General features: G+C 45.8%; 1 protein-coding gene across 11 annotated transcripts in view; it reads left to right on the plus strand.

Moving 5' to 3' along the window:
* Positions 1–14000, plus strand: part of PTPN3 (protein tyrosine phosphatase non-receptor type 3) — a 145271-nt gene that overhangs the window by 66658 nt on the left and 64613 nt on the right. For 10 of the 11 annotated variants that reach the window (XM_027105264.1, XM_027105263.1, XM_027105261.1 and 7 more), the window contains 4 exons: positions 3836–3990; positions 9069–9176; positions 9258–9300; positions 10941–11019. In XM_027105264.1, the coding sequence (XP_026961065.1) occupies positions 3836–3990; positions 9069–9176; positions 9258–9300; positions 10941–11019 (385 nt within the window). Of the gene's footprint in view, positions 1–3835; positions 3991–9068; positions 9177–9257; positions 9301–10940; positions 11020–14000 lie in introns of those variants that run through there. The other variant, XM_027105272.1, reaches the window with a different exon arrangement.

The following is a 14000-nucleotide window of genomic DNA, read 5'->3' on the forward strand; positions in this document are numbered from 1 at the left end:
AGGTGAGAGCAGTGTGAAAATCAGCCCTGCCTTGGCCGTGTCAGCCCACGTGACTTTCATTTGGAGGCTCCTGTTTGAAATCACCCTTGGTTTTTTTTCTGTCCAGGGTTGTGATGTGATTTGCTCTCAGTTTTAGCCGCTCTGAGCAACTGCCCAAGTCTTGCACGTATACCCTCTGAATGGCTCAGATTTTGCGGAACCTATACAGTTGTCCCTCAGTTATCTGAAGGGACTTGGTTCCAGGCCCCGCCCCCCTGCCAACCTTGGACACGAAAACCTAAGGATGCTTAAGTCCCTTATATATAGTGGCATAGTATTTGCATATAACCTATGCACATACTTTAAATCATCTCTAGATTAATTATAATGCAGTGTAAATGCTAAGTAAATAGTTGTAAGTATGACATAAATGCTATGTAAGTAGTTGTAGGCTCATGGCAAATTCAAGTTTTGCTTTTTCCAACTTTCTGGGATTTTTTTTTCCTGAATAGTTTTGATCCGTGGTTGGTTGAATCCAAGGACATGGAACCCTTGGATGTGGAGGGTTGACTGTGTTCTAAGTCCCACCAGCTGAAACACCACCCTGAGGTTCCCTGAAAACCCGCTCCACTTCTCTAGCCACTGCAGGCCTGGCCCTTCCTTAGAGGGCTTCCCAAAAGGAATGTCATTCTACACCACACCCCAGAACGCTGAATCACCATCTGTGGGTGGGGCAGGGACAGGCATATTTTCTGAAAGCTCTCCAGGTAATTCTGATGTGCACCTCCCACTAAGAACCACACTTGAAATTGTCCTATTATATCTTTAAAAAAATTTTTATAACCCACCCGAAATTCTTTAGACAAGGACTAAAGAATAAATGTGACATTTCAAATTCAGTGTAGTTAAAGCATTATGGAACACATTTGTTGTCTTTTGATAACTTTTGGTCTTACTCAGAAAATGCATCCCTATTCTGATGACATTTTCCTTGGAAAGGGCAAGGTGGGGGTGGTGGCGTGGGTAGAATTTTGTAAGTGACAACAAGTTCCCTTCCACTGCCAGTCCCAGGAATCTTTTTTATTAATATTTGAGGTTTCCTCTCCCCATCTGCAGAAGCAGGGAGGTTTTCTTGGAGCTTCTGAAATAGGATTAGGGACCAAGGGTGCTCTTCTGTCCTGGGTGTACCTTCTACATAGCTTTCATCCCCTCTGTGTTTTCACTGCCTGCAGCTAAGCTGTGCTTCTGTAGTTCCCTGAGGCTCGTCTCTCCTCGGGCCTCTGGTCAGCTTTGTCCTCATACCTTCCTTGCTTCTGATTTCTGGATCTTGATCTCTGGCCCTGCCCTGACCTATTGATGCTGCTTTTCTGGCCGTGTGTGACTGCCCTTCACAGTGTGGACCTTGGGTCAGCAGCTTCGGCATCACCCAGGGGGCCGAGAAATGCAGGTTCTCAGGCCCCACCCAGACCTGCTTGCGTTCAAGGTTGCACCTTAACAAGATCCCCAAGTGACCTGTGTGCACGTTACAGTGTGAGGGGCATTGGTCTATGGGACACCACCACTCTGTGTTCTAATTGAAGCCTCCACTCTCATCCCATCCTTTTGTCCTGCCTGTTCCCACCAACCCAAGTTTGTCTATCAGGTTGTACTATTTTTTTCCAGACTATCAGTCTTGGCTTCATATTTCATCTTATTCATTGACTCATTCAGATATTTATTGACTGCCTACCAGAGCTAGGTATTGGAGATGCAGTGAGCAAACCCAGACCCAGTTCCTGCCCTCGTGAAGCTCAGCTTCTAGCGGCAGAAGCAGATATTAAATACATCATCAGTTATAAATGTGAAATTATGATGAGCACTGTAGAGAGCCTATAACAAATGTATGAGTCGTTAGGGACGCCAGGGAAGGCTTCTCTGAGGAGGTGATCCTTGTGCCAAGCACTGAGGCCTGAGTAGGAGTTCTCAGGTGAAGAAAAGCAGAAAGAGCTTCCCAGGCAGAAGGAACAGCATGTGCAAAGGCCCGGCTCATCATAGAAAGTTGACAGAGAATTAATTTTTAAAAGAACATTAAATTGCTCTTAAGTCCTTCATCTTTATCTGCTCTTCCACCCAGTCTTGTCAGATTGACACCTCCATTCCTAAGCTGAGGAGCTGGCCTGGACCCTTGTCCCTCCCGCCGGCACGAAGTGACCATGTGCTCGGTTGCATACCGCTCTAGTCTGTTAGTCTAACACTTCACAGTTGCGTTCATTGATAAAACCGCTTTCATTACTGTTCCCTAATATACCATGCTCAGATTTTTAAACTGCTCTCTAATTCCCTCTCCGTTCATGTATTTTTTTTTTTTTTTTTTTTTTTTTTTTTTTTTTTTTTTTTTTTTTTTGCGGTACGCGGGCCTCTCACCGTCGCGGCCTCTCCCGCTGCGGAGCACAGTCTCCGGACGCGCAGGCTCAGCAGCCATGGCCCACGGGCCCAGCCGCTGCGCGCCATGTGGGATCTTCCCGGAGCAGGGCACGAACCCGCGTCCCCTGCATCGGCAGACGGACTCCCAACCACTGCGCCACCTGGGAAGCCCCCGTTCATGTATTTTTAAAGTAAACTTTGTTGAAATATACATACAAAAGAAGAGCACAAATCATAAGGGTAGAGCTTGGTGGATTTTCACAAAGTGAGTACACCAGTGTTATTAGTACCCCAATTAAGAGATGGAATTATAAGCATCCCAGAAGACCCCTGGACACCCCCCAGTCACTACATGCGGAGGAAACTGCTGTCCTGTCTTCTGTTGATTAGTCTTGCCTATTCTGAACTTTATGTAGATGGAATCACGCTATACAGGTCATCTGTTGAGTCTTGGATGCTTCTGCTCAACACAACACTAGAGGAATTCGTGTTGTGTGTCACAGTAGCTCATTTATTTCCTTTGCCGTGTAGTCATGCATGGTGGGACTCCAACACAGTTTATTCGTTCTGTTGGGTCTTTTACAATTTGGAGCTGTTATGAAAATTCTCATGCATGTCTTCTAATGGATAAATGTATACTTTTCTGTTGGGAATATGCCTAAGAGTGGAATTATTTCACAGAATGTGCATATGTTCAGCTCTCGTAGATACTGCCAAACAGTTTTCCAAAGTAGCTGCACTAATTTACATCCTCACTAGCAGTGCCTGAGAGTTCCAGTTACTCCACACCATGGCCAACCCTCGGTTTTGTTGGATTTCATCACAGCCATTCTGGTGGGGGTGTGGTTCTGTTGCTTTGAGGTTTCAGTTTGCATTCCTTTGACAGCTAATGTTCCCGTTTTCTACCTAGTTGTTTGTTTTTTCTCTTTTTGATTTGTAGTAGCTCTTTATATATTCTTTGTAGTTATAGATTACAAACATCTCTGTGGGTCTTTTTTTTTTTTAAATAGTCTTTTAATGAATAGATGTTCTTAATGTAGTCTAATTGATCAATAAATATCTTCATATTTTAAATCATTTTTGCATCACATTTAGTTCTGTAAAACCTTAGAGGTGTAATACACAAATATATAAAGTTGTAAAACATTAACAAATTTAAAACCTGGGAAATATAAATTTAGAAGATTTAGACCAGGGAGATAATCAGACACAAATAAGCCATATAATTCTCTGAACGTGTTATAATTGAGCAATAAATATTGTTTAAAGCTGCTTAGAAGTCGAAACTCAGATGGAAACATGGTCCGTCATCTGGCTCTCATTTATCTGAGCTCTTCAGACAGTTTTGTGAGGGTCAAGGCAGACAGATGAGGGATGGATGGAATGGGAGGTATGTTCACATGGAACTGGTAATTTGCACATCAGAGCTAACCAGGTGTGTCTTCTGTTACAGGTTATTCAACGATAGTTATGACCTCCCGGTTACGTGCGTTCGGTGGAAGAATTAATAACATACGCACCTCAGAATTACCCAAAGAGAAAACTCGAGCCGAAGTCATCTGCAGCGTCTGCTTTCTAGATGGCTTGGTACAGACCTTTAAAGTTAATGTGAGTTCTCCAAATTTAATTTTTTCTGAATTAATGCCCCTAAGAAATACTTTTCATCTGTTGGTTTATAAAATGAAGAGAAAGAATTTTAAATTAAAAGCTTGAGGTCTCAGATCTTGTCTGTTGAGATTGAACTAGAAATATCCTTAAAAACTTTGTCCATATTCTTACCTCTACCAGGCGTGTCTTCCCCCCTCTTCTTTGTGAACTGTGTGAGTCTTAGATGTTACTGCTTCTGTGACGTCTTTGACTTCCTGGGCTGATTCTCCAATAATGGTGCCCTGTGTGTGCTTTATTAGGGCCCCTGTCGCATTGCATGAATAGTAGTTGTAATTATCAGGTTATATGTCACTCTTTAAACCGTGAGCTCCTGGAGAATGGCAATAGTGTCGTTTCCCCTGTACCTGCCTCACAGCAGGTACTCATTAAATGTGCAAATGGTAAATGGTGGGTCCTTTCTGGAGGGTAGTGAGATGGTTAGCCTCCCAGATGGCAGGGCTCAGGGAGGGCCTGGCTTGTCCCACCTCAAGCAGAGGCAGGGCTAGAAACGGGGTCTCCGGTCCTACGTCAGCAGTAAGATGCCTAACCAGTAGCCGTCCCTGCTGCCTCGCCCCTCCCCAATCACCACTGGGCGTTCGTGACCTTTGCCTGTCTCTCCCATCCTCTGACCGGTTCTAAGGGGGTCACCTCCGACCCCAGATTGGCTGCCAGCATCTGCCCCAGCCTGGAAAATTCAGTGTGCAATGGAAGGCGTCAGAAAGAGAAGAGAGGGTACCGGAGAACAACTCGGGGATGTTAGAAGGCCACAAGAATTTGAAGGGTGACAAAAAGTGGTCCCTGCTGGGGTCTTCCCCCACCCATGAGTTTGCCTCCTGCTGACCCCAGGTCACTGTGGACGTTGATGGCTGAGCAGGCAAGAGAAGAGGGCATGTGCATGAAGTCGCTGCACAGGGGCTGCTCGGTAGGGGCCCCGAAGGTCTCTTCCAGTTGCTGTAAACTGACAGCTTAGTTCAGACATGGCTCCTTTGTTAAAATTTATGTTGTCTGTCTTGGAGCTATTCCTCAGTCATATATCTTCTTCCTGACAAGAACATGAATGTTTATTCAGCACATGTTTACTGAGCACCTACTACATGCCAGGCTTTGTTCTGGGTACAGAGAATACAGCAGTGAACAAAACAGAGCAAAATCCCTGCCCTTTTAAAGCTTACATCCTAGAGGGAGGAAACAGACCATAAACAAATGTGTACTATGTCAGGCGGTATCATGTACTTAGAAGAAAAATCGGGATAAGGAAGGTGGAAAGTTAAGGACAGGGCAAGGGGTGGGGTTGTCATTTGTCATTTTATAGAAGCAATTCAGGAGGACCTCACTCATACAGTGACATTTCAGAGGTGACCTAAAGGAAGTAAGGGGAGGAACTGTGTGGTTCTCAGGAGGAAGCACGTTCCAGGTAGAAGCAACAGCAGAGCAAAGGCCCTGAGGTGGGGTCCCCTTCCCTTAGTGTGGTTGCAGAACAGGCTAGAAGCCAGTGCATCTGGAGTGTAATGAGGAAGGAGGAGGGGAGGAGGCGATGAGGTCAGAGAGTTAACAGGTGATGGGTTGTTTCGTTTTGTTTTTCCTAACAGCCGTTTCAAGAGATTTTCTTTAATATTGTAAAATATTGTGAAGGACAAGTGAGCTAGCAGACACACATGCACCAATGTGCCTTTCGACAAGATTATCCCCTACTCCCACATCAAGGTGGACGTGAGTTTGGAGAAATGAACACAGCAGATGGTACAGACAGAAAAAACACCGATAAAAAGGATGGAATGTGACACTGTACTTGGTCATTTTCCTATGTCTCAGCAGAACAGTTTGGTGCAAATAGTTAATTTTATCCTCTTTTCCACTTAAGTCTGGAGAAAAACCCAACTTTTTTGGTAATAAAATAGGTGTTTTTTTTGTTCGTTTGTTTGTTTGTTTTTTGCGGTACGCGGGCCTCTCACTGCTGTGGCCTCTCCCGTTGCGGAGCACAGGCTCCAGACGCGCAGGCTCAGCGGCCATGGCTCACGGGCCCAGCCGCTCCGCGGCACGTGGGATCTTCCCGGACCGGGGCATGAACCCGCGTCCCCACCTGCATCGGCGGCAGGCGGACTCTCAACCACTGCGCCACCAGGGAAGCCCTGTTTTGTTACTTTTTTACCGTACCTTTCTCCTCTTGAGGGGGATAGGGGGATTGTGTAGAGCCTTGCAGGTCATTCTGAGCACTGGCTCTGTTCTGCATTGGTGAGTTTAGGCAGAGACCTGACGTGATCTGACTCAAGTATCACTCTGGATGCTCAGTCGACATTAAACTGGGGGAGGGGGTGGGGCAAGGGCTGAGACTGTTAGTCTGTGGGAGAGACCATGACGATTGGACAGGGCCGTTAATGCGGCTAAGAGTAAACCAAGTCTGGAAATACTTTAAAGGTGGAACCAGTGGGATTTGGGATGTGAAAGAGGCCTCAAGGTGACTCCCAAGGTTTTTGGCCTGAGCAGTGGGTAAGATGGAGCTGCAATTTGTAGAAATGGGAAAGCCTGCAAGACAAGCGGGTTTGGGGGCAGAAATAACTGGTTCTGTTTCGGACGTGGTGAGTTTGAGGTGCCTGTTACTCGTCTGCGTAGAAATGGCACTAGGTATACAAAAGAGGAGTTTAAGGGAAGGGTTTAGGCTGGGATACATATGTGGGTCTTACCAGGGTAGATGTGGTACTTCCCGATCACTTGAGAAGTGAATAGAGAGAAGATACGAATGAGGTTCGCTGTTCAACGGTTGGGGGATGAGGAGCAAGCAGGACTGTTCAGGGCGATAAGGGGAGGCCAAGAGGGAATGAGAATCCCAGGTAAGAATGTATTCTAAAGAGGAGGAGCGATGAGCCCTGTAGAGGAGAATGCGGACGGCGTCCGCCCAGAGTGATAATCACGTGCCTGGCGTTCAGTGGGCACCCAGTCATCTTCAGTTATGAATGCCGTTGTTATTGTCACTGCTGCCTGTGCTGCCCCCCAAGCTTCCAGCAGCCTGGTCAAGGCTGACTCACACTGAGCTTCAATTTGAGGGCCTGGTTGCAACTTCGAATCTCCGTCACTTTATATGTTTCTGCTCCTGGGGGTCATTTGCGCTGTCGCATTCAGATCCTTCAGCCCAGGTCGTCTTATGACCAGGAGCGGCCATCCTCGGGGAAGCTGACCTGGACGTTGGCTGTTCTTAGCTCCGCCCAGAGAGCGAGGCTCTCACGGACAGTGACCTGATGTAGCCGAGATGACCTCTTGTGGGGCAGGCGCCAGGCCGGGAGGGCTGTTCTTATCAAAAATGTATCTTGTTTCAATTCCTTTTGAGAACTCGGTGAGTTGTGCAGATACTGGAATGGATGAATTATGCACTCCGGAGGGGAGAGTGGCAGTGTGCTGGTAACGTGCAGACTCTGGCATCAGACCCTCCTGAGTCAGGCAGTCAGACCATCCGTCGGCTGACAGCACAGGGCACGGAGCCTCTGAGGCCTCTGTTTGCTCATCAGCACAGGGGACGGTGTTGACAGCTATGTGACATGGCTGCGAAGATCGGAGATCATATATAAAAAGTGCAGAATACCGTGGCAGGCTCCTTGTAGATGCCCAATAGATTAAAGTTATTAATAATATATATTAAACATAATATAAAATCATACAAATAATCATTTCAACAAGGGGAGCAGATAGCTCTTTGCATCAGGAGTATCTCGTAATTTGGAGGGAGACTATCTCATGATTTAGAGTATGTGGACCAGGTCATCTTTTCCACACTGTCCTGATTCCCCTGGGATGGGAGGTGACCTGGGAAGTGGAGGAAGCCGCGGGAACCAGGGCCCTGGGGCAGGAAGGGGGATGTGTTCAGGATACAGGCGGTGCCTTGTGTTCCCACACTGTGGGCCAGATAAGTGAGACTGTCCCAGAGAAGCGGCTGCAGGAGGCAGTGACAGTTATCTAATTCTCCTCATCCTGGTCATGGTGACCTGTTTTCAGGTACATCATCTGCTATCAGGTGCTCAAAAAAGCTGCCTTTGCTGGTTCTATACATGGTCTCTTTCTGACTCACATTGCCCTTAAGTTAAATGGTTTGGTTCAAAGGATCCCCAAGAAGTCTGCCTGTTAAAGGAGAATTCGCGATTCCCCGCCCCTGTGCCTTCGTGCTGCGCCGTCCGCTTTGATGCCTTTTCTTAGCTCCTGCTCCTGGAGGGAGGGCGTGGCACTCAGCCCCGTCAGCCTCCCAGAACCAGGTCAGGGACTGCTTTCCCTTGTCCCCAGGTTGAGTCACCCATTTGTGTTGTCCTGTGTGTGTTCACTGTGCCCCGAGTGTTCTTTGGCACTTGACACACCGGGTTATGGTCGCTGCTTGCACGGCTGGCCTCTCCAGGAGGGCAGGAAAGGGACACGTGTTATGGCTCTGTCCCCACGCCCAGCACTGTGCCCGGTCTGAAAACACTGAGTGGCGAAGGTGTCCGAGTCCTGCTCTGGACATGAAGTGTGGTTGAAAGTCTCCGCTGGCTTCTCACCTCGGATGCCGGGGAGTAGGGAAGCAGATAATCCTCCAGTGTCCCTTGCCAGGTCACTTGGAGGGTATTTCCAATGGCATTTGCGTATTCTTAGCTGTCTTCCTTCATGCTGTTATAGAGTTTTCCTCCCTATGTATACTTGCATGGCGCCTGAGGATTAACATTTTGCTGTGGATAATCCGTGGGTAGGTCACGGAGAGTTTACTGTCATTGGGATACCTGAGTTTTCCAATTTAGACATGATCACTTGGGAATCTCAGCTAAGAGGAAGGAAGAAATCTTAGAAAATTAAATTTATCTCATTCTCTTAAATCATATTTATCTTAGCCCTACTTTCCATATGTTCCGTGGGGCTTCTTAATTTGGAATTTATTAAATTCTTATTAATATTTCTTATCGTAGGGTACCTGTGTGCATGAAATCTCTCTGCGTGTTTTAACACCTTCTTGCCTGCAATAAAGACTTTTAAACACCAGTTCTTAATTTGTTTTAAAATTTTGCCCACTGGACATTTTTTTCCCCTAGAAACAAGATACTGGTCAAGTCCTCCTGGATATGGCTTACAACTACTTGGGCGTGACGGAAAAGGAGTATTTTGGTTTGCAGCACGGTGATGACTCAGTGGACCCTCCTGTGAGTACCCTCCCTTGAAGACGTGCTGGGCCCCCCCCACACTGCGTTTGGTTTTATATCTTATGTTTTCTTACCCAACAGAGATGGCTTGAAGCAAACAAACCCATCAGGAAGCAGTTAAAAGGTGGGTGTGACCTTCCCGTGTCGGTTGAACACTAGGTATTAGTGTATCGTGGCCCATTTCTCTCCTCCAATCCTCAGCGTTAACATCTGGTACCTGGATTCCAGGTGGTCCAAGAGACGTGAGTAAGCTGACTTCTCCCTGTCTGACTTCTAAGCTAGCAGAGATGCTTCCAGGTCAGCCCCCAAGGGTCCTCACCAAATATGGGCAAGAAAGGGAAAGGTGAAAGAAGACAGCTAAGAGCAAAGGAGTTCCACATTTCATTTTATAGGAAAGAAAGGGGAAGAAGGATGGCCTCTTTCAGCCCAGTGTGAGAGCCAGGATGGGAAAGACACACACACACACACACACACACACACACAGTCCTTTTCAACAGCACAGTTCCATTCACAGGAAACAAAGGCATGGGTGAATAGTGTCACAGACATAACATGTGAGTGTATCCCAGTGCTGTAGGTTAATTCCCAGTTAGGTGGGTTTTCGAACCACACCTCACTGCACCCTTCACCTGGTTTTCCAACATCACGCTCTCTGTTCCCCTTTATGCGCCTTATGCCCCAAACCTGGCCGACATGCAGGGCCTCACATGCACCCAGAGTTACAGAACCACCCACAGGTACCCAGGTACCTGTACACAGGTACGTTCATAGGTGCACACACACCATTAGAGTCTTTGATACAATCCAGAGATAAAGACAGAGGGTACTACTGAGAAGGGAGAGTGGAGCCCATAATGAACTAATGTAGAGGAGATCAGTGAGGGAGGCAGGGTGGGAAAAGCTTGAGTTTCACAGAGCCAGAAAGTGCTGGAAAGGGCCCGTGAATATATACTGAGTGATGGAGAGGAGAGAAATTGACGTGAAGAAGAGCATGGGATCTTAGCAACACAATCTGATCTTCTCCTGTTCCCACATCCCGCAAAAGAAATGGGCTAATTTTATCCTTGCAAGCAAATGGACTCTTGGCGTTGTTGCAGAAAGCCATATTTGAGTATATTAGCTGTGTAATATTTGCTACTGTATTAATCATTTTTAGAATTCACTTTGCATTAAAAGCATGAAATATTTTGCAGTATAAAAATGATTTTAAAATGCAGAATCAAAAGACTCAGTGCTATAAGTCTGGTGTTATCATTGGCTGTGTGACCCAAGGCAGGTCACATCTCCAAGCCTGGTGGCTAACCTGTTACACAGTGCAGTCGACAGCAGCCTAGCTTACTTATAGTCATGGCGGTATTCAAATTCAAGAGTGTACGTGAAAACATTTGAAAAGTATGAAATCATTATATATGTGGGAGATAACTTCTTTGTGAGTTTTGTATAATCTGTTGATTTAAGGATTTTTAAAGTTCCTAATACAGATAATGGAGTGCATTGTTTGAACACATCCCTAAGTTAAACGTGTAATAGGAATTAGATGATTCCTCATTTTATGATAATGTTGCAAAAATATTTTACTTCTTGTAGACTTGGAGATTTCTGAACACTTAACTAACTTATGCACTCCTTTTTTGAAATTAGTCCTTTTATTGATGGAAAAAGCTGTGGTCTAGTGAAAAATGCATCACTTATGGGAGAGTAGCCGCTTACATACATTGACTTTTTTAAAGGGAAAATTTAATTTGTTTTTGAAAAATGTTGTAGGAGGTATCCCCTGTACCCTGCATTTTCGAGTAAGATTTTTTATACCTGATCCCAACACACTGCAGCAAGAACAAACCAGGTAATAATATATTTTTTTAAGTTTTCTATTTAGTATATAAAAATGAGTAACGACTGAAAATGTACTTTTTAATTTATCACTGTGGCCAGATACTTCACTTGGGTATAACTGCACCAACAGTTACGATCCCAGTAAAAATTGGGGGGTACATGTATTGAAATTTTAATCGGCGAATTCATTTTCATCTTGAGCCTCCTGATTTGGTGCCGTTCCCAGCACGCTCCCATCCACCACCTCCTACCTTCCCCTTCCGTCCAGCTGCCCCTGCATGTTGAGCACCTGTGTTCAGAGAACGCAGTTATTTTCTGCTACTGCGACCAGGAATTTTGTAAAACAGTCATCTACCTGTCAAACAGCGCAGTGTCTCTGAGGGGCTAGGATTGAGCTCTTTAGGAGAACGAGAGGTCTCTGAACTGAGAACTTTCTTCAGATCCCCTGTTGGTAGGAGGTGCAAAGGAGAGGAGGCCGGGTCAGTGTCTTTCCTCCGCCTCCGTGAATCTGTGGTTCAGGCAATCCGTGAAACAGATAAGGGCCAGAGGGCTGTGAGGCTTGTTTACCCCTCCAGGCTTGGCGCAGGTCCTGGCCCTGGTGCTGAGCTGGCACGTGGGCTTTCTGGATGGGGACCCGTGTTTGGAATGGCGGGGCAGGCACAGGAAAGTTGTTGTTGTTTGAACATGGACTCTGCAAGCTCCCCTGGGCCTCTCCTTCCCCTCCCCCCAGGGCAACAGCCAGCCCTTCTATTATTGAAACGTTTGTTTTTCTTAGGGAGGGAAACTCTTCCACCAGAAAAAAAAGCAATGAATGTTCAGGATTATTGAATCCTATCCTGTGCCCATTGTGGCCATGAGACCGTCACCAAGGAGGAGACATTAACTTGGACATAAAGTGCTCTTTCGTTTTTTCCTTTTTTAAAAAAAAAATGGTAATCACATGATCACATTTCAACTTTTAATGTGTTTAAAGGCCAAATATTAGCCTATTACTATTTTGTCTTCTTTGTACACCTCTTCCCTCTACAATAGAAGACGTTGGAGATTTGACTTGTGTTTACTATTAGGTTAAATTTTAAGCGGGTATAAGATGTCCTGCATGACTCATTGGGTAACCACAGGACATACACGTGATGCCTTGAGTTTTCCTCATAACAGCTTTTCATGCTGGTGGACTAAGGGGGAGTGTAGGACACTCAACAGGTCAACTCATAAGCCGGTGGATGCAAAGTGGTGACATGATCTATGAGAATATGTTGGAAATGATCCCCATCAAGGGATGCTTTAAAAAATGTCACGATGGATTTTATATGTGTGTGTGTGTGTGTGTGTGTGTGTGTGTGTCTATATATCTATTTATATATATATATATAAAAATTTGTGTGTGTGTTTTTAACCAGTGGTATTCTTTTTGTAATCATAACCCCACAATAAAAAATATATTTTGCTTTGTAGTGCATTACACAGATATATGTAAATTACTGAAGCAGACATTTGATGAAACAATAGTAACTGCAAAGCACTCTTAAGTGTTCTATTTTCTTCTTTTAAAATGTCACTTGAGGCTCATTAAATTGATTTTATTACCCACTGAAGGGTTCCCACCCCAAGTGTGACCTGCACTGCCTAAACCAGTGGTCGTCCCTCATTGCCCTGTGTCCTCCCTGAGATGCTGCAGCCCTAGGGTTGCGGCTGCCAGAGTACCTTAGTGAAGGAATCACTCACACCAGCCTAACCCGGGAGCCCTTCTCCAGGGCTCCTCTCGGTCGTTGGACGCTACTTCCATACCCCACAGGAAAGCTTCTTTCTGCTGAGCCTCCCTGTCATTTGAGGGACATCTGAGGAAAGGTAGGGAGCTCAGGATGGAGAGAAGGCTCGGAGAAATGAGGGCTGCTTTCAGATCTTCCAAGGGCCGTCATGGGAGAGGGGGAATTAGATGTGCTCCGTGGTAGCATTACGGCCAGTGGGTGGAGACTACAGAGAGGCAGATTTTGTCTGAAGACAAATAATAGACTAAATTTTGTTCTTACCTAAGTTCCAGATAAAATTCGGTTTGTCCGTGTCCCTCCTAAAAGTCACTAGTTCCAGACTGACACTCAACCCCACTGCTCAACCTCCCATGGCAAGATGGGTGATCCCCGCAGCGTGGAGTAGAGCGTAGCTGTCGCCTTCCGGGATGTGGGTAACAGATTTCTCTTAACACAGCAGGAGTCATGGCAGCAGCCGCCCCTGTGGCTCCTACAGAGCTGGGGGATAGCCAGGACCGCCAGATCTTCTTCTTAGGCTGGGCCAGGCTTCCACCATTAATTCAAAAAAGTATTGTTTTGTTTTGTTTTTACTTTAATGAAGAGTTTTGCCTATATTCCTGGCACTTAGTGTCTTTTTTTTTTTTTGAGGTATAGTTGATGTACAGTATTATACATAGTATCTTTTTTAAGCCCCAGCTCTGTAGCCTATGCAAAAATAAGTCCCCCTTTAAAGAAATTTCGCTCTCAAGGGTCAAAGGAGGAGTATAGAGGTGGCGTTTGTTCTTTGCTGTTTGTTTACTAAGGATCTAGGCAGGGAGGCGTTTATTGCTTTTTTCTGAAGTTGAGGTCATGGATTGGGGTGCACTCCAGAAATGAGCGTTAACATTTCTGAAGTCAGGCACACAAGCATCTCTTTTAAATGACTTCCTCTATTCTAATTGCTAACCTCCTCCTTGATTATGAGCCTCCACAGTGGCTGTTTCTGATAAATTTAGACCGTTCTAAACAGACTTTCATATACGGGCAGTCTCAGAATCAGGCTCTCTCAGGATTCCTAGGAGGTCTCCTAAGTTTGGGCATCAGTCCACTATTCTGATCTCTTTGTGTATGGTGTCCTGGGGTTGACTCAGAAACGTTGCTGAATATATGACAAAGTAGCATTTGATGAACAGGGGTCTCCAGGTTCCCGTTCTCCTTTACATCCCGAGGAAGACCTTCCGCTTAGCTGCGCTTGTCAGTGAAA

The sequence above is a fragment of the Aethalodelphis obliquidens genome, unplaced genomic scaffold (genome assembly GCF_003676395.1).
Source record: "Aethalodelphis obliquidens isolate GAN/ISIS:26980383/991018 unplaced genomic scaffold, ASM367639v1 scaffold7, whole genome shotgun sequence".
Taxonomy (NCBI): Eukaryota; Metazoa; Chordata; class Mammalia; order Artiodactyla; family Delphinidae; genus Aethalodelphis; species Aethalodelphis obliquidens.